Genomic DNA, 27,935 nt, shown 5'->3' with positions numbered 1-27,935 from the left:
GGAGCCGTGCCTGCAGCAGGCGGCGGCCATCGCGGGCTCGCCACCCCCGTGCGCCCCTCGGAGGACGGAGGGGTGGGGGCAGAGGAGGCGGAGGAAGCGGCGGCGGCGCCAGGAACAGGGAGGCGGTGGCGGCGGCACGGCGAGGGAGGGAGCGAGCGAGCCGAAGCCGGGCCGGGCCCCGCAAGAGCAACAGCGACGCCAGCTCCTCCTCCTCCGCCTCGGTGAGTCCGCTCCACCGCCCGGAGAGGCTGCTCGCCGCCCAGCCCGGATGCCGGCTCAGGCCGGGCCGCGCCGCCGAGGTGCCCGGAGAGAGGCCCGCGCCGCGAGCGGGACACCGCGGCCTCCGCTGGGTGAGCGTCCCCGGGGCAACGGGCGCCTTCCCCCACTCTCTTCCCTCCTTCCTTCCCCCGGTGGCAGCCGAGGGAGAGCCGGGGATGGGGACGGCGCGGTTCTTAGCTTGCCCGCATCCCTCATCCCGAGCCCCGGCCTCCTCTCCCTTTGTTTGCGCGGCGCCCCGAGCTCGCGGCGGCGCCAGGCCCTGCGGAGGCAGCGGGGCTGCGGCGCGGCCTGCATGGCGGGCGGGGAGCAGCCGGGCCGGGCCGCGGGGCCGCTGCACAGCCCCCGCCTGGCAGGAGGGGCCGCCGCCGACCTCCTCACGGCCCTGCGCCCACCTCCCCTGGGCCGCTGCCCCAGCGCTCACGCTGCTGCCCTGTGCCGTGACCGCGGGGCGGTCGAATTAGGCTGCTTCCTTTCCCCATCCATCCGCCTTCATTTTTAGGTTTGCGGGGGTCCGCTGCTGGGCAGGTCGCCAAGGGTGTCATTTTGTACTATTGCTGTCGGGGCTTTGCACTATGAAGGCGCTCCGCGGAAGGTGAAGCTGTAAATGTCATGTTATTGTTAACTGAGGGTATGCCAAGGGCTGCGTAAGGGGTAAGGGAAGCACTGCTAGCTGAGACAGGCAGCACTTAAAGGCTTAAAAAGCTTAAGATTTTTCTATTATTATTATTTTTTTTAAAAAAAAATCCAAACAACAGGTAAACAAACGGAAACTTTACTACCTTTCATTGTTCTTCAAACTGCCTCTTCTATTCTCTTTCCCTAATGGTGTAGCTTTGGTCAGAAACAACTGGTTCTGGCCCATGCCAACTCTGTTATCTAAAAAAGACCTTTCCAAAACCCTCAACTCTTGAGGTGCATAGAACGCTGCTGTGATGTGAGATGCTTTGATTGTGTCTTTCTTTTTGCTTCATTCTTTCATCATTTCTCCCCTTATTTTTAGAACCATGATAATTTGCAGCATATTTTTCTGCAGAGAAGGTTTCTCTGTTAAGAAGGCACTGGCAGTAGAATATTCTTTGGAATGGGAAAGTATCTCTTCCAGTTACTACATTCTTCTGCCCTTTCATGATGAGGTCTCAGCTCCTCTTTCCTGCCTGCCAGTAATGTTACACCATATCCAACCTCTTAGTACACCTGTAGTTAAAAATGCCTGCTGCAGGCCTCCTATCTTAGGGAGCTGATTTCTGTAGAAGTACTTGAAGAATAATCCTTCTGCATTTCTGCCATGGCAGGATGCTATTTTTGTTTCATGTCAATTAGCCCATCCTTGGATTGTAGAAAATATGTAAGCTTTGGCATAGTTATGAGATAAATTACTCTAGCTTGGCTGGAAGACGTAAACCACCGGAGAATATCTAGGTATTTTTGGAGTCTTTCACAGCAAGAGAGTAATTGTAGCTCGTACTTTTCTGCCTAACTTACTAAGGCAGATTTCAGCTTTTTCAAAGTGCTTACTTTAGTGAAGAAAACCTTTAATGAAGTTTTCACTTCTATTGTATATTTCTTGTTATGCAGCATCATACTAAGTTTAGAACTGAACTTTTACTTAGAGCAGGCTCACCTGTTGTGTATGCTTGAATGAAGCTCCTATTCTCTGACTTTTGAGATTTAAATCGATGTTGTTGGTTTTTTTTTTTCCCCCAGCAGTTAAGATTTAATGAAATTAAACCTTAAAAGTATGAGTAGTCGTAGTATTATGTTGGATATATGCATTTGCTAACATCCCCAGAAGCTTCCTACTATGGATTAGTAGATAAAAAGCACTGTATTGTTTCCCAAGCTTTCATGAGGGTCTTTATGGTGCTGGATATGTTCAACTAAGGGTTCTTGTAGCCTAAGTTACAATATAGGATAATCTTAAAAATTGACACAATAAAATATGAAAAAGATACTGATGTTACTGATGTTTACCATGCTGTTAATTTGTTTCTTCCTAGATTGTGAAGTGGGTCAGTCAGATACTTTGAGTTACGCCTAGAAAAGAAAGTTTGGGCAAAATAACAACTTGGTCCCCATTGCTGTACAGGTAGATCACGTTACTCTGCTTAGTGCAGCGAAGGGGTGGAGCGAGAGTGGACTCTTAATCAAGAGTTCTTGAGAAGCATGTTAATTTCTTTGGGTAACTTGAGGATTGGTATCTGAAAGGCTTGTTCTAGTAGTATTGCCTTGAATTGACTACATATTTACTGTATCATTGCTGGCAAAACTGAGGCCATAGTTCAGGGTAATACATTACATGCCTTATTTGTAGTTACTTTACTTCCTCCCTGGGCCTACGTAGTGCTGTTTTGGTAGTACAACATGCCATAGGGAGGTGAATGATAGAAAAGTAAATGGAAAGGAGACTGATCTTCGCTGGTGTGTCTCGTCTTGTTGATAAGGCTTTAAAGTGTGTTAGCAACAAAGCAGAGAGGATGGCTCCATTAGCAACAAAACAGAGAGGCTTGTGATGCTGCATGGAGGAAAATATACTACAAATATTATAAAAGTAAATACAATCTAACTTGTGAGTGCAAGTACTGAAGTTTATTGAGTGGAAATTGGATAGGGTGGAGACAGAAAAACAGAGTAGAGTTCTTATGCAAATTGACTGTATATTTCAGTGAAGTGTTAAGAGAAATATAGAACTTTGCTTCCTCTTTTTTTTTTTTTTTTTTTTTTTTTTTTTTTTTTTTTTTTTTTTTTTAAAGAGAAACAGCAATATCTGGTAATGTTCCTCATCCTTATGCTTGTGCCAAAATCTAACTTCATTCTATTTTAATATATGCTTATTTTCTGGAAATACATGTAAGTCTTCAGAAGACCATAAATGTACTTGATACAAAGCTCCTAAGTTTTTATGAGCCTTTCTTGTGAGGGGCTCCTATGGGTCTCAGTGCATTTGCATTTAATAGAAAAGTGAAGTATCCTTCAAAAGGAAAAAAATCCTGAAAATTTTCATTGACAATATCAGATGACAAAATACGTACAGCACTATGTTATTTAAAAACAAGAGGGTTGTGCTTGTAATAGAATATTCACTATCCATGTTTAACAAGCAGCTTCATTCCACTCAAATAGATATGCTTCTAGTATGACAGACCCTGAAGATAGATGGTGATCAGTAGATCCCTTCTGCTATTGTTATTTCTCTGTTCTTCTCTGAAAATAATTGTATTCCAAATCAAAACATGTATGTATATGTTAAATGAATTTCTGTGATTTTATGTGATAAGAAGAATAAAACAAAGATGGCTCACCTAATTCAGCCTCTTTTAGTAGTTAAAACCAGACTCACAAGAAACTGGCTGTGAATTATTGCCCTGGATGGAAATGTGAAGCTGGCTGTATGTGAAATGTTGTCTAATACATTAAATATATAAAGTTGTGCAAGCTTTGCTAGAGTCTGCATAGACTGATATTAAGAAGACATCATAATACAGATTCTGACTTAGGCTGCTTACTGTCAGAATTAAAACTTTCACATCAGTGTTAAAAATTGAGCTCTTAGATTTGCTTAAGTTACTCCAGATTTTTTTTTCTTCTTGTAATGGTTTTCGTGGTTTTCTGACTTTTCTGTCGTGTATGAGCATGCAAGGAATAAGCATCTGCCGTTCCAGGTAGCTTCAGCAAGTTTTGAGGTATATGGCTTTACAAATCTGATTACTATTCACTAGAGACTGTAATATGGATTCAAGAACAAATCTTTACTGTCATTTTGTTTTTAAATAAAGTGTTATTTGCCATAATTATTTTCTTGTTTTTGTTGTTCTGGAAAATACTGAGATAAAATAGTGTCTCTTTTCTGTTTCCTTAATCATTCATATAACACCTTGAACTCTCTGGAGCTCGGTTGGTTTCATTTATGACAAGGATGTAAGCCACATATTACCTAAGAAGTTGTTCCTTGGATGCTACATTGCCAAGAAAACTATGCAAGTTAAATATAAATCTTTATTTGGTTATTGAGGATGCAAGTATATTAGCAGTCTTGTTCTGCCTCTGACATTAAAACTCTGTTGAAGGGATATGGAAGATGTTTGTCTTGCTTGCACAAAATCCCAACCTAAAGATGTCCTGTGTAGGTATTTCTGTCCAGCTGCTGCTTTCCAAACATTACTTCCTATTATGTATATATCAGGCACACAGAGCAGATGAAGTTTCTTATCTTCTTATGAAAAATTCCTTTCTTTTGTAATTTAGTGAGTGCAGTAAGTTGGCAGCTTTAGAAAATCTTAGATTTGTAAGGTATGTGTGCTTTTTGTTATAAACACCAAATAATTCTGCTGTAAACTGCTGTAAAACAGTTTTGGATGAGAGCCATTTTTTTCTGGCATTGAAGGTATAAATAGATTTTTTTTTTTTTTTTTTTTTTTTTTTCATAGCTTGTTAAGTGGTCTCTAGTTAAAACAAAAAAAATTAAACAATGAAAATGAACCTACGAGTATTGTTAGGTAAACTGTACAGATATGTGGTATTTTTCTTTGCTTCCCAAAGCAGTATATAATCAGCAGCTGTATTTGTATTATTTAACTTGCATGGTTAGAGATACCTATCTGCAAGAAGACTTGTAAGGTTTTGATGGTCTGAAGTTAATGTAATACATGTAGCTAGCAGATAAATGGATAAATTTTAGCATTTGAGACCATAAAGGTAAAGCTTCAGTTACTGCTCCTCAGGGATATTCTGCATTACTTAAAACAATACATAGACTGTTACTCTCAATGATAAAATTGTTGAAAATGAGATTCTAGCCAGGCTTCCTTTTACAGTGTGTGATCTTTGTTTTTCTTGAGTAGTTTTATTCTTAATTAATCTTGACGTTCTGTGGTAAATCTGCTAAAACAGCAGTTTGTAGGAGTCTTGAGTAGGTGATTTTTTTTTCCTTCTCTAAAGCAGTCTGTATTCCTCAAAAAGGTCGAGAATAAATTAGTAGGCTATTCCAAATGTTTCTGAAGCATGCGTATTTGGTCCCAAGATGTCTCTGAAATAGTGGTGAAGCTTGCTTTCCTTTTTGTCCTGGTTCTGAGAATCCCCAGACTTGGCCTTTGTAAGTGCTACAAGGCTGCGCAGTTACAAGCTATGGTATTAACTGTGTTTCTGACATTGGTAATGGGTTTTAATACTCTTAGAATCCCTTACCTACTCTTTTGGCTGGTGATTGGGTATCAGATTAGGAGTTTAATAACTGAAATACAGAAATGCAGACCAGTGGCATCAGGTAAAGAGGTTTTGATTCCAGAAATTGTGCCTTATAGTGTGAGATCTGTAGAAGCTGCATTCCAAAAACAGGATAGGCAGCTTTTCAGGATGACACTCTTCTTTCAGATGCTGGTGAGAACTCTGTGACTGAAGAATTCTCACTGGATTCACTGAACAGAAGCTGTTTGTGCAAGCATATTGGTTTTGATGAAACTTGCACTGGAAAAGGCTTGCAGGCTGGAATTTTGGTCAGCCCAAGGAGACTGATTCCAGAATAGTCGGTTTGTGCATTCAGAGGTAAAGTCTCTGGGCTGAATTTAAGATCTTGCCTGGATCTCTGTAAGGTGGGTGTCTAGTGACTTTTTTTCCCCCTCCTTTTCACTGTTCTCTTTTCAGTGGAAAACAGAGGTAAAAAAAACAAACAAACAAAAAAAAAAAACAAAAAAAAAACAGTTCTGACCCAATGCGTTCTGAAACTTTTACTTTTCTCCTTTTCTTGGCTTTAGAAAAGAGAGTATTTGGTTAGAAATAAATAATGTTGAGAAATAATTAGGGATTAGTCATAGGCCTTTGGCATGATTTTGGGCAAAAATCTAGTAACTTGGGAAAATACATGAAAATGTAAATGTTTTTCAGTCCCTTGCTGAAGGGTTAAGACTGTATACTGACCAATGGTATTTGTTGTAGTGCTATTTGAAATGTAATTCAGTGATGTTCAAGAGAACAAAATGAAGGGGAGTTGTGTCATTAGGGAATCAGAAACTTTGCATATCACAAAATCAGGTGCTTCTTGGAAATTGCATTATTTTAAATGGTTTATGGAACATTGAAATGTACATATCTATTTTAATTTTTTAATTGGGTTAACACATTTATTTTATTTATAGTATACATAAGTTTAAATCTATGCCAGAGAGAACAGGAGGAAAAGGCAGATTCTGTGTGCATATATGTCTCCCTTTTTTTTTTTTTTTCTCCATGCTTGAAATTTCAAACTCAGCTAGCTTTTGCAGCAGAGCTTCTCTACTCCTGGCTCTGCAGAAATTTGACCTCACTCTGGAGACAGCTATATTAAGGGCTTTGCGTTTGTATAAATTTCATGCAGCATGTTATTTTGTATAGACAATGAAAACTTTATCTTTGATCCTGCATATAAGAATTTATACACCAATTTGAAGTTCCTCAGTTTAAGACTCCAGTTCCTCTGTTATATTGTGAGCAGTGCCATTGAGTTAAAAGTCTGCTCTTAAATTGATCTTTACAGGGCTGACACTCAATATTAAAAAAAAATAAGTTTATTTAGAACTGTGTGGAAAATTTCTTAAAAACAACAATAATGGAACAAACCTCAGGCAGTAATGACAAACAAAAAAATCAATGCAACAGCAACCAACCTGAAAGCTTTCCAGTTTGCATCAGGACAAAACAGCGTCTCTCTAAAAACTTCAATGAAGATATTCTTTCTCCATCAGATGTGCTGTCCATAGCAGGATGTTTCTAACTGCTGACTATTGCAGTGTAGGTTTGGATGTGACATGAAAAAAAAAAAAAAGAATTTGATCTTAACCATGAATAATTAAGAGTCTCTAGTTTTGACCCAAAATCACAGTATTTGCACGTAGACTAAACTCTGTCAGAACTGGTGCAGTCTTGTAAAAAGCTTAAACTCTGGCAAATTGGGTCTTCATTAAAAAAATTGCTAAGAAGTTTTGCCCATGCAGTAAAAATTGTGTTCCTATTTTAGTCAATGCACTAGTTGTGCAGTGTTAATGGATGTGTTTTTTTTGCCCGCTCTGGGCTGAAAAGGACAGTCAATTTAGAAAAGCTACGTAATGTTTTACTTTCTTTTTTTAAGGGAAATAAAATAATAAAATAATTTTATGACATTAGATGGAGATAATACTCTGTACAGGTGTGTTTACCTTGTGTGTTTGACAGTACTTTGAAGACAGCCATTTCTACTGTTGCCCTTATATGGCCAAGCTGTAAATCATAAAAAAGATAATTACTGTTTGTACTTATTGGGCCTTCTGCCAGTGAAAATGGGAGGGAAAATATTTTAAATAAGCTGTGTTTTACATTCTTATTTTCCCAAATGCAGAGCTTGGATTACTGTCTGCGCTGGGTCCTAAGAACTTGGAAAAACAGTCAGGATGCACTTTCTGGTCAACACATACAGGTTCTTCTGCCAGAGTGTATTCTGAGAGCAGCTGCTTGCTTACAGGAGGCACTTTATGAGGAGGAAATTTTTCTCTTGGATCTCAACCTGACTGAGGATCTCCCAGTCTTTAAGCAGCAAGAAGGAAGTCCTCTCACATTCTCTGGTTTATTTCCTTCTTTTTGGTTTGTCTGTAAATAAGCCTTGATTTTCTTTCGTTAACTGAATCTGTGAGAGGCTTGGTTATGGTATCAGATAGTGTTCATCATTCTGTGTATATAGACTTGGTTAATCTTGGGGTTGAAAGCAATCCTAACGTAATGTTCTGTACGTATTTTAACACAGGTACCAATTTTACATTTAAGTAAGGAATACACAGTTAATAAAATAACCATGACAGTTTAGAAGGATCATTTTCAAATGTCTCATTCCAAAGGATCAATTCTTTCATAAAGTTTTAAAACTTTCATAAACATAAACCTTTAAAACTGTCTTAGCATTGTCTAGCAACTGACAGGGCTAGCTTATCAATCAATCAACTTATGGAGAGTCCAAATAAAACAGAATATATTGGAATGAGGATTTGAAGAAAAACAATTTGGAATCTTAACAGTGGAAAAGAGAACAGAATTATGAGACTTCTTCTATTTTGTTTGTACGTGCAGTACTCTAAGAAAAATGATGGTACAAGATCTTTCTTTAGTTGCCTCCTATGAAACATTTTCTGATTCTGAAGATTCTGGAAATTTTTTCAGAATCTGGAAGTGAAGCTTCATATATTACTGTAGTATTACTTAAATATTGGTTTATCAAGGCACAATGTGAAGAATGTGATTAGCTATGTTATGGCCTTTAGTGTGCTTTGAGTTTTGAAAGAATGAGTAAGAATTCTCCCCCTCCCCTCAAATGCTACCAAATTTGATTATATCCAGGGCTTAATATGATTACTGTGGTAGTTAGAAGTGAAGATGCGGGCAATAGAGATTTTGTGTACTTATTAAATATCATAAAACTATCAAATTTGATAATAAGCAATTAAGTAAGAACAAATACTGGGGGGATTTTTTTTCAAACAAAGGGAATTCTTGGATTTATTTTCAGATTGTTGAAAGGCAGATTAAATTTGGTCTTCCTCACCCCTCGTCAGTGATTTTTTCCACTTACAGAATATGCCAGGTAAATTAAACCTAATTAATACCATAGTTTTTAGAAAATTGAATTAAAATGATTTTTTCCAACTTTTTGAAGTAACTTGCTTCTGTATTATATTAGCTTGTGATGAGTGCAGTTTGTAGGACTTTATCAGTGTTTTTTAGTGCCTTTGTCCATAAAAATCAAATGGTTTTATTTAGCAGTAATGTGAAATGTTGTAGTTTCATTATCAACACAAGGTATGAAGTCACTTGAAAGAAGTCATCATTACTTTATTTGGGGGGGGGGAGGGAGAAGGGGAAAAAAGGACTTTCATCTTAAATCTTTATCTTTAAACCAAAATTCTTATTTTAACCTCCTTTTGTAATGCTAACTGCTAATGTTATCATTTGTTGTAATTAGGAAGATTGTGTAGGATACTTATGGAGTGATGAACATTATATTTTTCTGGGTGTTGTGGTTCTTTCAGCCTTAAAATCTGCATACCTAAAAGTGTGATGAAGATGGGTTTAAGAATCTGATAACTATTATGTGTAGATAGAGAGGGAAAGAGGGAAAGAGAGAAACAGTGAAGCATATTGACTTAGGAGGCAATTATAAGATTGTTAGAAAAATGTTTTTGTATGCAAACCTTTTCCTTGAATTAAGTTTTCCGTCCTTTTAGATACTTTCAGAGCCTCAAACAAATCAATATTATTCTCAGTTGAATTGCATCTTGCTGAGTAGCATAGGTGTTCAGAATAGAAATTAGATGCTAATGTAACTGTATGCAAACTGCAATCTTTATACTTGTATTATATATTCTTTTGCCTTAAGAATGGATTCTGAAGTTTGAGTGAAGCATCTTGCTGAGACTGTTCTTTATTGTGGACTACATTGTGGGTGAACTACATTGGGCTTAGGTTCTACATGATGACATTTATCTACAACACAAGATTAAATACAAAATTACTCAAAACTTCCCTTGTTTGCACAAACTGACTTTCTGTCCCACTTTGTCTTTCATCTTAAACTGTTTCTTCACAGTAGAATATCTTAAAGAAGAATAACTGAGAATTTCCCTTCCATCATGTCTAGGACTGTTCTCTAGGTTGCTAGAATTTGTCATTTGATTTTTCCCATGGGGCAAAATTCTTTTTGTGATGTGTAGAGATACTGCAATAGCTTATTCATTTCTCATGATGCCCAGAAAAAAAAGTTTGTGCTCATATTTTATTTGACATGATTTTGTGAGGTGATGACAGGCAGTTTCATGTTTCCCTTTCAGAACATGCCTGAGGAGCAAGGCTTAACCATGAAGTAGGTCTGGATACACTTTTGCCAGATAAAGTACTGATTTTGTATGCAAAAATAAGGGGAGGGGCTGCTAAAGAGGTTTTAATTTAAAACTACAGAAACAAAAAAGCATCTCTGCTGTTTGAGCGCTTCCTTGATTAAGCAGCTTTGTGTGTGTATGGGAGAGGGGTTTTGATTAACAATATCTTAAATATAAGGTCTTAGTTTCTGTGGGCTTGTAAGGAACCTGACTCTTCTATGCCCCACGTACTTGCAATTCCTGTCGAGTTTTGGAGGAGTCACGTATGGTGAAAAAAAATCTTAGCTTGGATGAAAATCAGATGCTTTAAATCTATTTTAGATTAGGCTGGTTGTAGTTTTGACCTTTGCAGTTTGTCAAAATGTACTTTGCTTTGAATTGTATTTTTGGAAAGCAGGCCGTCAGCCTCAGATCTGTTGTGTCACAAGCAGAATGTGGTAGGAACTGTGAGAATGCTCTGTCTCGCTGGAGACACCAGTTAGCATAAGTGCTTGTTTCATATAAAGTTTAAACTCCAGAGATGAATACTGTTGGCCTATTTGTCTGAGTTTACTTTCTTTAAAGACTTAAAAATTCAACAGAATGTCAGAAAGTTGAATCATTACTAAATAGAGGACAATAGTAGAAGGTATCCTGAAAGGTTGAGTATGTCAGAAAGATGAAACCCAAAGTTTTGTGCTTGCTTATTTCTGTGTTGTCAGCAAATTCCTGAAAGGCACCGCAGGCTTTAACTAATTGATCTCCTTTAGTGGGTGACAACTTGCTGCTGCAATCAAGTACTTGAGTCATGCTCATTTTGTTCTGTTGACATTATATACTTTCATGGAGATATGAGGGAGGTTTCAGTTTTAAGTAGGCAGTTGTTCAAGATCCCCTACAAGTCAAACTCTCCCTGCCTCAAATCGCTCCACATCATTAAAGTTCAGAATTCAGGTTTTGGAATTAAATCACCTGAATTTGTACCATTGATGCATATACATTATTAGTTAGCTTATGAATCCATCTAAAACAGTGGAACTTGAGCTCTCCGTGTTCTGGCTCAGTAAGTGTTGAATGGAGCATTGAATGCCTGTGCATTAACATTTAAGAGTCTGATATAGAGACAGCAAAAATCCTTAATTAAGCCAATAATTCTGTTTGTGAGCTCTGGAGTTTGGAGTTTAATTAGTATGCTGTAAGTAAATTACAGGATCATGCACTCAAGAGCTTGATGAATAGTAGAATTAATGTAAGCATTTTTTGTTTTCTGTTTGAGGCAAGACAGAAAAGAGTTGCACAGGCAACTTCTGGCTTTTCTCAACTTCTGAGTTCTTGAACTTTTAGCCTTGATGAAATTTTTTTATATGTTTCCTATGTAAATAACTCAGATAAAGGATATAAAACCATGTTTCACGTTATACTGTTGTTTAAGAGGAAAAGTAAATAATTAGAAGTTGTTTCAGAAGTTGTCTTTGATAGTTTTAGTGATTATTTTACAAGTTAGGGGAAAGTAAAATTGCTAGTGGAACTAGCAGATTTCAGAAATAAAGCCTCAATATTTGAACCAATGTTACATAGAAAATGTTTTTGATTTTTAATGTTCTTTCTTGTGATTTCTCATTATAGCGATAAAGCGTTGCATAAACCTTTCTTGTTTTGTCTGTTACTCAGAAATAAAAACTACATCACAATAACAAATCACTTTTGCTTCTTTAACATATGTGATATCTTGATATTTTGAGTCAAATATAATTTTTTGTGTTATAGTGAAACAGTTTTTTGAAACACATGGCTCTGTGAGGACTGGGACTATTTAATCCGAGCTTCTTCCCTTGTTCTTGACAAACTTTTGAATTCCAGAGGAAGTTTTTCCTGTATTTAGCAATGTCCATGCCTTGGATTTTATTTTCCTAAGAATATATGAATTTTTGCAATGGCTGCTGTTTCAGTTCAGACGCCCTTTACGTGCTGAATTGATTAAAACTTTGGCAGTCTTGAAGGGAATGTGATGCATATGAACAAAAAGAGCCTTGCTTGCTCAAGCTTTGTTTCTACAGAAAGTAAGACAAAACCCAACTGTATTTAATTTATTGAATATAACTCTAACCTCTAAAGAACTGAGTAGGGAACTCAGTTTCTTGAGTAGGACCTATACTCTGTATAAGTTACTATATAACAGTGTTTTATTGAGTTGTTATTTTTTTCAAGGATTGGGAAATCCAGGGTTGTCTAGAAGTAATTTTTGTTTAAATTCAGCCGATGCATTTTCATCTCAGGTACTTCAGGTTTCACTTAATTCAGGCTTAGGCTGAATGATAACATATACTTTATTATGCATATTGTGTTTCTATTAACGATGTGCATTTGTAGCAAAACAATTGGTTATTATTTTGGAAAAAAAAGTGTTTAATCAATGAGTGAAAAAATATATGAATTTCACGCACAGAAATGAGATTTCTTTCACTTCACACAGCTGAGGAATTTATAGAATAGAGCTGTTTCCATATATAGAAACTAAATTCTGTGTTGTTTTAGAATTTTCCACTGAGAAATTAAGGAAAACAACAGATTTAATGCGCTTAAAAATTAAAGGGACAGATGTAGGAGTCTGTGCAAATCTGAAATTTATTAAGTCTTTGAGTTGTGTAGAAAATTAATGCTTTTATATAAGGCAAGTATTATGCTGTATTGATATTAAACTTTTTTATGTGGGCTGAAGGAGAAGGGTAAGATCTCTGTGGTGCCTTGTAGCAAATAAATTGTATTTACCCCTCTGATAATTAAGTAAAGAAAGTCCAAAAGCAGAGGTCAGTCCCTTTCTCTCTTATTAATTGCTTCTTCCTCCTCTGCAGTGCTTTGAGATTTAAGTGAAAAGTATGGATGTTGTACAACATTAAAAATTATATACAAAAGATCTTTTCACTCTTCTCGTTAATCAAAGCCCTGTGCTCTCTTTCCACTCAGACCATAAATGGGTTGACTTAATCTTTCTATTTATGTAGAGGGTTAACTGCATTATAAAGAATTGCTGCATCTTAACTTAAATTGAGATGATAGAGTGGTATCTTTTTACGAAAGAAAGCTGTTATTGTTATTGAAAATGGCACAGTAGAGGTGGTGAGGGTGGTAGCTGCAAAGATCTCAGAGAGCTGCCTACTTGGTCATCTGAATTTAAAGTGTGTTTCATCTCCATTCAGAAGCTAATCTCTCTGAGGTTAATTTGAAGCCACAGGTCCAGCCTTAATGAGTTGTAAGATCCAAGATAGAGTAATGGGAAAAAAAGTGGTGTAAGACTACTGTTTGACTGTGTACGTGTGTGTGTACATCTAGATGAGCTGAAAATAGGAGTGGGAATCTTAAGTCAAAGATACTCCAATTGTAGACAAACAGGATTTTTTTTTTTTTGGTAGTACATTTTCCAATTAGTCTCCATCTGTTTATTCTGAAAGCTTGTTTTAGCTTTTTTTTATTTCAACTTGTGCTGCATGTGGTAAATCTCCATGGAATTTTTTTTTTTTTTTTTTTTTTTTTTTTTTAAGATGAAACTTAGAGTTATAACAATGTTTCTTTTCCCACTAGTGGAGTTTATTAGATGTCTAAATTTGGATTATTACTTGAAGAAAAATATGTTCTTACTCGACTTATTTTAATTAATAGTAACTTTAGGTACTTCAACAAAGGGAATTTTTCTCCTTAATATTTAGAAAGTAACTTTACTACCTTGAAAGTATTTGTACAGGATGTTTTTGTGCATTGTTGATGCTACGTGAATGTTATTTGTAGCAGTAAAGGTCAATATAGCTACATTTCTTCTTTAATGTCAGATAAATATAAAATAAAGTGGGGAAATAAGCAATTTACAATTTGGTGCTTGAGATATTAGTTTTACAAATATGTGCTACAAAGCTATCAGTTGAGTAGATAGTAAATAAAAAATAAGTTTTTTTTTTCTTTAATGAATATAACTGTAGAATTCTCTTGACTTATTTCTTAGATTTTTCATCTCTGCTCATCAAAAAGAGAGTATCTTATATTGTGCTTATGAAGAGCATAGTCATACTTCTTGGTTGGTGCTATAGTGTACAAGTGCTACTTCATCCAGATTTCGAACTGCAACTCATTTTCCTAACAGCTGAACAGGACAGGCAAATGTGATTATTATTACAAATTAGCAGCTCTTAATTTTGAGAGAGCAAAATATAATTGTAGGTTTATACTGGCAAGAAGTGTAGTGAACTTCTGTAATGGTAGTGTTTCTGTTAACTTTCCTGGATTTTCCTCTTGCCCCTCATGTTTCTTTCTTTTTGAGTATTTTTGAGGATTGAGGCACTCATGTACATGCACTAACTGGGAGGTGTGTTTCTATATTGCCCTTTCACTATGTGTCTGGTGATTGGTGACGCAGATTTGGTTTGAGAAGCTGAAAGTTTATTTTGATAATGTATGAAAGATAATGCACAGCACCTCTTTATGTTCTCATCAAAATATCTGTGGGCATCAGGCCCTTTTCAGCAGGTTTTGTTCATATTTCAGAAGTTCTTTACAGAGGCAGTATTTCTACAACAAGAAGAGAAACACCATCCTGAAGTAGCCCAAAATGAAAAGGTAAACTTTTAAAGGGAAATCACCACTAATACAAGCCAAAAGGAAATTATGATGTTCAGCTGTTGCATATCTCAATATTTTCATTCCTTCTTTGAGAAGGATTCAAAGACTTTCTCACAATCATATTATTTGTCATTAATATTAAAAGAACAGTCACATTAATGCTGACCAGAAAATCACTTTGAGAGATTTTTTCTTTCTTTTTGGCATATTCTTTAAATGGTCAGATAGTATTTCTGAAATTACTTTTGATATGTATCTGGGTTCAAGAAGAAACTGCGTTAAGAATTAGTTTCTGGTGCCTGCATTCGTATGATGGGATAGGTTCTTTTCAACACATGTTCTAAGATTCAAGTATTTGTGTATACTTTTCCAGAAAAATAAGCATAGAAGTGCATTTTTTTTTTTACTGGTTGTCCTTACCCGTCTTCTTTAGTTTTTGCAATTTTCATTTCAGTCATTTCAGTATTTTTGCTCTCAAATAAGAAGGTGCAGAATCAGTTAATTGCCCAAAGTGTTATATTATTGTAGCCAGTGTACAGTTTACTACAGATAATTTGGCACAAGTCTTTTAGCAAATTTGTTTGGAAACTTGTTCCTTTTTACAAAACATGTTATTGGTCTTGTAGCTAAATGAGAAGCTGGTTTGTAGTCTTGCAACTTTTCTCTGACTCCTCACATAACTGTTTTAATGTTTAGGAGGATTGTGTATATATCTTAGATAAGCGTAATGTTTTCCCTGTTACCAAGCTGAGGGTACCAGCATACCTTACAACAGAGGAGAAGTGTTTTGGTATATATACCTTCTCTCAGGAAGAAGTGGGATGGAGTTCTACTTGAAATTCTTGTATATCATCTTGTGGTAAATCTAACCTTTGCTTATGAAACTTCATTTTTGCTGACAGACAGCTTGGTGCAGGCTGGTAAAATAACAAGAGATGAAAATTGAGCCTGACTGAGCATTATTCTCGTTCTTAGTCTGCTTCTGCATGAAAAAGAAAAGGAAAGATTTATGTGCACTTGATGGATATGATTTCCAACAGAGAAAGCACAACTGGTATGCAGAACAGGTTTCTTTAGTAGCTTCTGTCATTTGATTCAGCAGAAATGGTTCACTTTTTCTCTATTGATTTGGCATGAATTGATTTGCTGTTACTTTTGTTTGCTCATTTTCCCCTCACTGTTCATGAGGGTCTGAAAGCCAGCTTGGGGCTTTATTTTTCCCTGTGTTTTCTCGACATGCTTGAAATTTTTTTTAGCAGTATACTATGTTATCAAATGCCTGCTTAAAAAAAATAATGGAAGATGGTACTTGTGCCACTCTTAGCAAGCGTATGAAAAAGTGCGGTGTGTTTTGCTTTGTTTTTTTGGTGTTGATGCCCACCTGTTGGTGAAAGATTTAACAGGAATGAATGAGATGGTTGGTCACTCACTTGCCTCCCCAGCGCTCACTTCTCTCATGGCAGTGCTGATCTAATGACACCCAAATGATCTTGAGTTGATAGTTTCTGGCTTCTGTCCTCTTGTTAGCTAGCTCTTTTTTCAGTTAAGCGTACCAGATGAATGTTCCTGTGGTAGCTCAAGAGCAGACGTGAAGCCCAGTCCATCCTTGTGTAAGGGTGATAGAGCTTTGGGCAAAGATGTTTAATGTTAGTAACTGGTCTTGGCTATTGTAGTTATGCAATCATTGTAGTTACAGTACTGTATATACACAGATGAATTGTAATACAAATATGCCATTTAACACTCCTCACTAACTCCCCAGAGGAAAACTACCAATCAGATAGAAATATTCTGTCCTGCAACCAAATATGGGAAAGAAGAACAGAACTTACTGCAAGCATGGATTAATAAAGTCCAGATCTCCAGTTCAAGAAACATCCTTTTCCAATAGAGGCTAGGAGTCAGGGTAAATGGTACCATTACTGATTTTGCATAAAGTTAATTCTATGGATGGATAGTGGTGAAGAAAAGTCTCTTTCTGTCATTTTTTTCCTCATTACTTTACCTCACTTTTCCACTTATTATTAAAGGCACACTTTGCTTATTCTTTGCTAAAGGTTAGGGTTTCTCTGTGTAATACCTTTCAGCAATATTGGCCTTTAGAGAAACAGACAGAAATTTCCACAGCTATTTGAATCATAGGATGTGGATGTTTAAACAGGTGGTCTTTAATATCTACACTCTGTTCAACTTTTTGCCTTGTTAACTTAAAAATTGGGGGCATTAAGTATTTTTGAATTGTTATATGAGTAGAAAGTATTGAGCTTTTATCTGTTCTTTACTTTGTTCTAGTTCTATATGAAGATGTGTATCTGAGTTTATTTGTACTCGGGGGGAAAAAAGGTATTCAAGAGAGGATGAGATCAACTTTCATAAAATTCATATTCATTTTAAAACAGTGTTCATCTATTACCAAGCAAATTACTACAAAAACTGTCTTTGTTTTGTTGTTTTCAAGGTAGTCTGAACTTTCAACATAAGAGTGTACAGTGGAATTTATATGAATTCATTTTAAGAGTCTTCTTTTTAAAGAGCAATGTAATGTAGGAGTTTACTTGAAGATCAGGAAAACGATAAGCCTTACCATCACCATATGCTAGTAGCAAGTCTAGTCAAAAGGTGCCACAGTGTATTTAATAAAATGTTCTATAAAAAAAAAAAATGGTGTTTGGAATAGGTATTTAGTACTCTTTTATTTTAATGAATCCATATATGTAACTCTATGACTACAACTACAAGTAGGTGGAGGAAAATATCAATATTTTCTGTTACTGGTATAAAGATAAAACTTCCAATCATATAAGGATTTCATTGTTAAAGTAAAAAGAATGGGAACATGTATGCAGAATGACTTCCTGGTAATTTATGTCAGAAGGTTTAGGAATGCTGGAATATATATAGATATTTAGAAATTTACAAACTACTTCTCTTGTTATCTGTGTTTCCTTAAGATGCTGTTATTGAGATGTCCTGCCAAATAATGGATGGGTATTTTCTAGAAAGAGTTTGGGGGACAGTAGGAGAATGACGCTTCGTACTTCTGCAGGTAATTAGACTGGGTTTCATTCTCTTACTGTAATGAAAATCTGGTATTTGTCACACCGCAGGAATGCAGAAACTTTTTTTGTTTGTTTTACTTAAAGGTATTCATGTATGAGTATAAAAATAATTGTTAAAAATGTAATAAATTTGAAGCACATTACTTGGTTCATGTGGTGTGATTCCAAAGAAGCTTGTTACAGTACAACATTTGCAGCTTATTCTAGTGTTTGCATTTTCTTTATAAGCTGAATGCTCTTCTTGCAATAGCAAAGCTAGAATTAATGAATCTGTAGTACTGCACTGGAAGTTGGAATTCCAAAGTGTTTTCAAACACTGACTTTTATGTGAAGTCCATAAAAAATGTTAAGTTTAATAAAAATTCAGACAGTACAAAATATTTAAAGTTGTAGAACTATAAAATAATTCAGTTTGAAAGAAATCTCAGGACATCTCAAGTTCAGCATCCTGAGATCAGACAAGCTTTCCTTAGAGCTTATGTGGCTAGCTCTTGAAAACCTACAAGAATAGAGATTACACAACTCTGGGGAATATGTTCTGATGCCTGACGGGTCTCATAGTGGAAAAGCTTTTCTTTATATAAAGCTTATAAATCACCAGATATGTATTTTTCATGATTGTTCCTCCCCTGTCAATGTTATTCTCTTCAGTGTAGCTCCATACACAGTTGTGACAAATGTTTTTAAGTAAGATATGCTTAGTTGGAAGTTGTAAATGATGCAGTTCTTACTGTGATTCTGTATAAATATTATATGTATTCTAATTGATCTCCAGACTTTTCATGGGAAAAAAATTAAATCAAGTTAAATGCTATACTATTTCACTTTATGGAAATAATTGAGCAGATTAATATATCTTTTAGGAAAGTTTAAGCTATCTGAAGTACTGTTGATTAATAGTAGCAGACAAAATTTACTGATGATATTTTTATTAAAAATTTGGCAATTTTTTGCACAATCGTAAATTGCATTGTGCTGTATATTTGTAGTATGATGGCTTTTGTCTCAATCCTTAAAAGTTAATGCTCTTATTTTGGTAGTAGTATGAAAAGTTAATGCTCTTATTTTGATAGTAGTATGTTCTGGGAGAATTTTTTCGTGATATTTGTCTCAGGAAATGAGTATACCTAACCTGGAAGTGTGAAATAGATAAGAAATGATTGAAGTCCATATAAAATATAGATGATCACTTCTGCTTTTCTACTTTTGCATACAATGCATTGACATAAGAGTTTGACTGCTAGTCATTGCAACCATTTTGCAGCATCTAACTAGAATTCACAAACTGCTACTTTTAGCTTTCATAATTTTTCATAAACTTAGTGCCAGTATGTGAGCACTTGACTGACTCCTAAGATAAGCAGCCTGTAAAGCTTTAGCTTTGTATCTGTTCATTAATAGTAAATGTTTTGACTAACATGTTGGTGGTGGTTTTCTTTCACTTCAATATGAGCCATACATATTTAGGTTTGATTATTTTTAATAGCACAAAGAGGATCATCGTATTTAATGGATAGTAATCTAGTAGTTCCTGATACTGTTAGTCAAGATGCCTATGTTTTATCAATCTGCATAATTTTAAGGATTTGGAAATGAGCTTGAGTTGAAAGTTGATAAGCCAAACTTTCATTTTGACTCATTAGTTTGCATTATATTTCATTCTTTTTCAGGGTCTGATTAATCTCCTGCTTTCAGTCACAGTGTTCCAAGTATTTCTGCTTACAGTAACCAAGCTTTGGAGTGCATTAATGTGCTCCAGAGCGTGTTTATAGTTACAAATACCTGCCAGAAAAATTTCCAGAGGTATTCCTAGTTAGACTTCTTAAAAGCATAGAACAGCAGATGGCACTGGAAGAGCACATCTATGGAAGACTTCAGTGATGCCATAATTCTTAGAAAATACTAGTAGAGCTGCTGCAGTGCTGAGTTGTGATGAAATTCAGCAGCTCATTTTAATGTATTCCAGGAAGGAATGCATGTTCAGCTCTTCTGTTTCAGCTTCTTAGATGCAGACAATGAAAATTTTTATACTTGCAAGTACGTTAGCCTATCTCACATTGAGAACTGTTTAAACATATTAATATGTAATGCAGAATTGCTAGTTTTTTCTGAAGTACACATGAAGAAGAATATTTGATCAGTTGGGGTATTTGACTTTATGATACTTTTGCTTTTTCTGTCTTGGATAAAAAAACATACAAGATGTCATAATGTACCATGGTTTCCTTTTATCTAAAACTTGTTTAGAGACTTTCTCTCATTTGTTGGTGTTCTCAGTTTGCTTCAGAGAGCTTTGGTCAGGACTGTCATTCACGCACACAGTATCTGTGATTTATATTGGAATTAAAGTCCTTATCATTTCTCTATGTGAAATATCACAAGTATAGAAGGAAGTTTCAAGAGTTTGGGCAGTTTGCTTGGTTAAAAATATCGGCTGTTAAAGTAGACTGATAAGTGTAGAACACGTTTTGTTCACGTATATTCAGTAGTCAATCTCAAAGTATAACATTGCCATTTCTGTATATATGCTGCCATAGAGATTTATCTTTTGTGATTATTTTAGATATTAGATTTCTATTTATAAAAACAGAACATGTCTTTGAAGTAGTGTGATGCAGATGGTAAAGAATTGAAGGATAGGATACAAATCTGTGTAAATCAAGCTTCAGCATTTCTGCTATTTATGAGAAACTGTTCAGAATCCTTAGATTCCTTTCACTGTCTTTAGCTAGTTTTTGATATGATTCTTTAGTATTTGTGTTCTTGAAGTCTGCAAAAATTGGTGTCTGTCTTCGAAATGGGGAGATGGCTCTCTCTTTCTCTGCCTGTCTCTCTCTGTCTACCTATGTATTTTAAGATTCATAGACTCTTTCAGTTTACCATACTTAGCCCAGGGCCAAGTTTGCTGCTGCAGTTTGTTCTGCTAGCATGCTGTGTAATTGTATGCTTGTGGCATAATGATTGCTACTAAAAGTACTGTACTTTCAAGGCAGAAACAACTTTCCAATCTCTTCTATTTTCCTTGTCATTGTTCTCCCCTCTCTGCAGGGCTGCTTGCTTTGACTGGTTTAGCCAATGCTGAAGAAAAACAAGTTGAAAAATCAAGCTTATGGGCATGTGTTCGTATGTGTACACATGATTATAGAAAATGCCAGGTGGAACAGTTGCCTGGGATTTGAGAAGATGTGTCCACTTAGTCTTGGCAGAAGTACTAAACAGCAGTAATAGTACTAGGCAATGAAAGCCTGTAAATTACCTCCTTTGTGTCTAAAAGTTTGGAAATATCTTTTTTTTCATAGAGCTTTGGGAAAGGACTTCCATTATTTTCTCTCAACAGATGTTATTTTGCAGTTAAATTCTTTTCATTGACTTGAATTAGTTTTCCTGTAATTATACAATTACCTGAGATTTGCTCTACTATCCTATGGAGAGAAAAAAAAAAAGTGTGACTGTGACTAATCATGCTTTAACCTGTATGTGTTAAAGCATGTGTGACTATTATTGGGAGGTGTATCTTACATCATTTTATGTTCTGCAGTTATTTTTGTGGGGATGTTTTTACATGCCTTCTGAAAGAAAGAGACGTCTCTTTGCTTTACAATTTTATATATGTGCGTGTGTGTTTTAAAATAGCATGATAAAAGCAGAATAAAGTTGTGGAAATCAAAGCACCAGTAACAGATTCACTTTTGAGTCTCATGGATTTCCAAGTCAGCTTTTTCCCTATATGTTTATTTGGTGCCTTTTACTTAAGTGCTGCAATTTCGGTTTTGTTTAGAGGAAAAAAAAAAATCTTTATTGATAATTCTTAAAATATTTCTTTTGTGAAGTTGATTTTTTTTTTTTTTTTTCATTTGCTTCCAGGAAATGGCTCTTGAAGTTAAATGAGGCTGGATAAAACACATAAATGAAGCAGAAGCTGCTCTGCATGTGTTAGGGCTATATCACCATAAGCACTGCTGATCAGCCAGACTTGGTAACTTGTCATAATGAAGAAAATTAGTCTCAAAACAATTCGCAAGTCCTTTAACTTAAATAAAAGTAAAGATGAAAGTGACTTTGTAGTGGTTCAACAGCCATCTTTAAGTGAATTTGGAAAAGATGACTCCCTGTTTGGCAGCTGCTATGGTAAAGATTTGGCTAGCTGTGAAGTCAATAGTGAAGATGAAAAAGGAGGCAAAAATAGATCAAAAAGTGAAAGCTTAATGGGTACGTTAAAAAGGAGGCTTTCAGCAAAACAAAAGCAAAAAGGCAAAGGCAGCACACCATCTGGAAGTTCCGCAGATGATGACACCTTTTCTTCGTCATCTGCTCCAATAACTTTCAAAGATGTGCGAGCTCAAAGACCTCTGAGATCCACTTCCCTCCGTAATCATCATTACAGTCCAACTCCATGGCCCCTTCGACCTACAAATTCAGAAGAGACTTGCATAAAAATGGAAGTGAAAGTCAAGGCCTTGGTCCATTCCTCTAATCCAAGCCCAGCACTGAATGGCGTTCGAAAGGACTTCCATGACTTGCAGTCAGATAACGTGTTCCAGGAACAAAACAATGCATTAAAAAATACGGAATCTCAGAATGGGGACTTGCATCTTCATATTGATGAACATGTGCCTGTAGTTATTGGATTAATGCCTCAGGACTACATTCAGTATACTGTGCCTTTAGATGAGGGAATGTATCCTTTGGAAGGATCACGTAGTTACTGTCTGGATAGTTCCTCACCCATGGAAGTTTCAACTGTTTCTTCTCAAGTGGGAGGAACTGCTTTCCATGAAGAAGAGAGTCAAGTGGATCAGGATGTAGTAGTTGCACCAGATATCTTTGTGGACCAGACAGTGAATGCTTTGTTGATTGGTACCACAGGAGTCATGTTGCAAAGTCCAAGAGTTAATCACAGTGATGTCCCTCCACTTTCACCTTTGCTACCTCCAATGCAGAATAATCAAATCCAAAGGAACTTTAATGGATTGAATGGCACAGATGCCCATGTGGCTGAAAGTATGCGCTGCCATTTGAATTTTGATCCTAACACTGCCCCTGGAGTTGGAAGAGTTTATGATTCTGTACAGAACAGTGGTCCTATGGTTGTGACAAGTCTCACAGAAGAACTGAAAAAACTTGCAAAACAAGGATGGTACTGGGGCCCCATTACACGTTGGGAAGCAGAGGGAAAATTAGCTAATGTGCCTGATGGCTCGTTTCTTGTTCGAGATAGTTCTGATGATCGTTACCTTTTAAGTTTGAGTTTTCGTTCCCATGGGAAAACACTTCACACTAGAATTGAACATTCAAATGGTAGGTTTAGCTTTTATGAACAACCGGATGTGGAGGGACATACGTCTATAGTTGATCTAATTGAACATTCGATCAGGGACTCTGAAAATGGAGCTTTCTGCTATTCAAGATCCCGATTACCTGGATCTGCAACTTATCCAGTGAGACTAACAAATCCAGTATCTCGGTTTATGCAGGTGCGTTCTTTACAATACCTGTGTCGTTTTGTAATACGTCAGTACACCAGAATAGACCTGATTCAGAAACTGCCTTTGCCAAACAAAATGAAGGATTATTTACAGGAAAAGCACTACTGAAAGCTTATGGAAATCTTGCATCTTGCACTTTGGGAACAACAACAACAAAAGAGATTGAATTACAGTTTACAGACTTTCATTATTATCAAAATCTTTTGCTGCCATAACAATATTTCATTTTTGTGTGTAAAAGAAAGGTAATGCATTTGGATTTATGTTTGTTTTGGGGGGGTTTTGTGTATTTTGGGGGGCTCTTTTTTTTTTTTTTTGTAAAGAATGATCTCAACTTTATTTTTAGAAGTGTGAAATAGCTATCTTTCATCAATGTGCAGATTAATCACAATGTGAATGATCAAATTATCCTTAATTTCCCCCAAGTCCTTTGCTGCTATCCACTGTGATTTTTATGCATTGAAAGCACATTTCATGTGTATTCAACCATAAGTAAAAGTCAATGAAACTTGTTCAATGGATTTTTATTCCTTTAAAATAGCCTGTTTGATCATGGTTAATAGCATTGGTATTCTAAATTAAAGAATTTACATCTATGTTAAAAATGATTTCCTAGTTTCCTAATTATAAATTTCTAATGTGGAACTTAATAGAGCTGTGTGATAAAGACATGCTTATGCAGCAGATATCTTAAAAACAAACAAAAAAAACCCCAAACCCAATAAAGAACAAAACATCTTTCTCTTAAGCCTTGTATTGTCTGTACACTACTTTGTGTTTGAGAAAGTTGGTTCAGCTTTCTTATTGTCTCAGTATTTTGTTCTTCTAAAAATGGCCTTTAAAAAAAGAAGTCTGTGAGTGTCAATTCATCATACCTATGAGGAAGTTGCAGCATTGGGATGACATCAAATATCTTTAAATGCCATCAATTAAATAAGCAAACTCCTACCAGGACCCCTCTTTCTGTTGTTTACCCTCTTACCCCCCTTTGGGCAAAAATATGCTCTGAAATTATAGGAAGATTCTAGGAAAAGCTTTTACTGAAATACGAACTGGTAAGCCATTTCAGGGATTGTGTAAAACTTCTATTAGGAGGATTTCTACAATATTTATTCAAAATACTAGAAGTTTCAGGATTTTCCATTTTTCTGTAGAGGAAAAAATAGGACTAATAATATTTTGGATGGAAGTTGCTTGAAATGAATCTCTAAAGCTCTATTCTCATAGTCCTCAGTATTCTGGGGAGGAGAGGTTTGAATATATATTGACCACAGAAAATATTTCAGTTAACTGTCATGAAATATGTTTTGACATATGAAATATTGAATCCATTCAGTAAATTTTTATGATATCTGTTGAAGATTCTGGCATTTGAAAAGCTTATAGTTATTCTTACATTCAATAGGAAGAAGACTTTTAATTGGGAATACAGGTTCCACACTGTAATCATTCATTCTTTCAGTGTTAATCCATGGCATTTTTTTGTTTTCTTTCTCTTCTTTTTTTTCCTCCTCCTTCTTGCCCATGATTCTGTCCCTTTTATGTTAAAGGGATCATGGCTAACTGACTTGGGAGGGAAGCTTACTCTGCCTCTCTCTGTCCCTAGATTTTGGTATTTAAAGTGTCATCTTCCCCATCTCTGGTAGGAGTTGCTAGTTAGTAAACATCAGCATAAAAAGGGCTGTTTATCTTTGATACAGCTTTCTTTTTTAGGTCATTTTCTTCTTTTTGTTTTATCTAGCCTTTTGCCCCCTGAAGTGAATTCTTTAGTAATGAAACACTATTGCTGCAAGGTGGTGTAATAGCACTACATCTTGGGTTGCCTGAATTGATAGACAAAATTTATATTTTTTTAATTTATTTTTTGACCATAATGTTTAACAAAAAAGTAAAAAAAAAAAAAAAGAAAAAAAAAGAAAAACAAAGGCAGATAAAGGCTGCCTTTGCTTTTAAGGGAGCGAGAGTAAGGATTTCTTCTTTAGTCTGATAAAAGTTTTAAATTAAAAAAAAAAAAAAAAATCAGAGCTGTCTATATACATAATTTGTTTCTGCCATTGAGATGCATGTATGCAAGTGTGAATTCTGTTTTCTTTTTTTCCTCTACTGACATCTCCCCAGCCCTAACCCCCCTGAATCAGAATCACTAACTTTATTCAAAAAAGGCACAATAACCTATTGTATGGTACAGTGTTCTGATTCTGTCTGTGAGGAGGAAAAAGAAAATCATTTTTATAGTTTTCAGATGCATACATCTTGGGAAAAAAACCTCTGGCGTTTACTTCACTTTAAAAATTCTTTCCCTGTGCAAGCTGGAGGGCCTATGCATTCTACAGAATCTTTGAAAGATTATTCTATAATAAATATTTTCTTTGCCATTTATTACCACTATTGAATGCATTATACTATGCCACATGCGTTAATTTAGCAGTTACTACATTGAAATCAAAATATTTGAAGCTATAATATCCCATTCTTATTGCTGAATTGAAAAATATATAAGAACACGTGCCCATGCCTTTTCAGATTTGTTTATTCACTCATATGTGTTGATGATTTTTGAAACCGTAGTTCAGCTGTCCAGTTCTTGAATTCCTCCCTTCTTTGTTTAATGAGGTCAACTTACTGTTGTCATTTTTCCCCTCCTATAAAGCTTCCACAAAAGGAACAGTTTAAAGTACTGGAGGCCTAGGATGTGGGGACCTCATAGCACTTTGTTTCTTGATAAAAATGATGATATTTCTACTGAGGTCAAAATACTTTAATTCAGTAGTAAGTAGACAAAAAACAAAAACAAAAAACCCAATACTTATTTTTACAGGTTTAATTATTCAGAATTTCTCAGTATGTTTTATGCTAAGGTAATTGGACAGCCAAGAGAAAGAACCCAGAAAAAAATACTTCGAAAACCTTAAGGGTAATTACAACTTCATATAATAAATATTAATAGAGAATAAACAAAGCAACAATTATGAGACAATTTAAAATACTCAGAGTAACCACAAAAAATTGTTTTGATTTCTACTTCATAAAATTTAGAAAAACAATGTGTCCTTGACAAACAAAAAGGAAAATAACTGCAGATGTTTTGAGGACATTTAAAATAGATACACTAAGAAAAACTTAAGCGACTATCATTTTCATAGAGTAGAAAAGTAACTATTTATTCAGCACAACAGTTTAAGGGTTCAAAAGATAGGCCTTTTATGCAACTGACTTGTGGAACAATGTTTTTGAGAATGAAACTTTGAAATAAAACTTCTTTTTTTTGAGTATATGAAATGACTGAAATTATTGGTAACATTTGTGTTTCGCTGATTAGAAGAGTACAACAATACCTTTTATTTGAACATATAAAAATTTGCACAGTTTTTTCTTTTTTTTTTTTTTTTTTAAATTTATAGGTCTGTTATAAACAACTGAAAGTGATTTGTATTCTTTTATCAATTTGAAGGATATAGCACTTATCCTACTCTTGACATAGCAAATATCATCTTTTAATAAAAATGTTTTCCTGTCAGAAGGATCAGAAATACAATTAATAATTAAATTCTTTGTTCATCAATGAACTGACTTTACGTTTTGTAAGGCCAATTTCTTTCTATGAATATAGGGTGCTGGGCTAAGTGAAATCCGTGCAGTTTTTCTTGTGATGCATTTCATCTGTGAATACTGGAATTATAAATTTTAAATGGCATACCAGCAATATATGGGCTATGATTCTGTTGAGGAAGTATTTCTCTGTTACTGTATTTTCAATTTCTGAGCTAAGCTATGGATGAATTTCATTTCTTTCAATCTTTGTATGACTGCAAAGAATAAAAATTAGAAACATCCTTTATAAATAAAAAATGGACAAGATGGTAGTTCGTTATATGGCATTGATGTGTCTGGAAACTCCTAAATTCTACAAAGATAGTGAAAAATTCTTAAAGAATTTTCTATGACTTTATGTTGGGTTAAAGAATTTTTATAGTGATGATGGAGTGCCATGAAGTTAATACTTGCAATCCAGATTGCTGTAGTTTACACTTTTCTCTGTTTCAGACCTGGTGTGCACTATTTGTACTAAGCACACCACAGAGTGAATTATCCAAAGTCCATTGATTTTAATGTGTTTTGGTTTGTAAACAAAATTATAGTAATTTCTTGCACATTTTGGAGAAATAATTGTATAAGGATTTATGTATCTGCTTCTGGATACAGTGTGTAAATAAAAATTTCATTCACAAGAAGATTTGTGGAGTGTTCTATACCTGGATGAAGTTCTAAAACTAAACAAAATTAAAAACCAACCTGACATTGTAGACTTGAGTATCTAAGTTAAAAATCTAGATTCTATAGATTATAGCTGTTCCATATGTTCTTTTTACCACTCTCAATAGACTTTTCAAAATGAAGTATTTCCATATACGAATTGTATTAATGCCTAGTTTTCAAAGTGTAAAATTTTCGAGAACATGATTTTTACAATATTTGCATGTCTGCTGTGAGTTGTTATATGCATTTTTTTCCTAAAAAACAAACAAACAAACAAAACAATAACAGTACGAGAATTTGTTACAGAAGTCTTCCTTTCCTCCAGATGTACCAAGATGGGCAAGAGTTCTTATTTATTTCCAAAATATGAAATAATATTTGGTGTTGATTTTCACATGTTC

At 35.5% G+C, this 27,935-nt stretch overlaps 1 protein-coding gene across 5 annotated transcripts; it reads left to right on the top strand.

Moving 5' to 3' along the window:
• The first annotated feature begins 82 nt into the window (after window positions 1-82).
• On the top strand, window positions 83-27,884 carry SOCS6 (suppressor of cytokine signaling 6). 5 transcript variants are annotated; one of them, XM_090137319.1, is made up of 4 exons: window positions 83-221; window positions 14,658-14,729; window positions 17,684-17,778; window positions 21,656-27,884. In XM_090137319.1, exon 4 carries the CDS (start codon window positions 21,781-21,783, stop codon window positions 23,383-23,385), a length of 1,605 nt encoding a protein of 534 aa, XP_089993445.1. In that variant the 5' UTR covers window positions 83-221; window positions 14,658-14,729; window positions 17,684-17,778; window positions 21,656-21,780; the 3' UTR covers window positions 23,386-27,884. The 5 variants fall into 5 exon arrangements, with proteins under 5 accessions (XP_089993445.1, XP_089993444.1, XP_089993446.1 ...); XM_090137320.1 differs by lacking the exon at window positions 14,658-14,729 and having other exon boundaries at window positions 144-221; XM_090137317.1 differs by lacking the exons at window positions 83-221; window positions 14,658-14,729 and adding an exon at window positions 241-350.
• Window positions 27,885-27,935: the final 51 nt, after the last annotated feature.

Source organism: Phasianus colchicus, chromosome 3 (genome assembly GCF_987193195.1).
Source record: "Phasianus colchicus chromosome 3, bPhaCol1.hap1.1, whole genome shotgun sequence".
NCBI lineage: Eukaryota > Metazoa > Chordata > Aves > Galliformes > Phasianidae > Phasianus > Phasianus colchicus.
The sequence above is the reverse complement of the archived record's forward strand: the minus strand, read 5'-3'. Positions and strand labels throughout refer to the sequence as shown.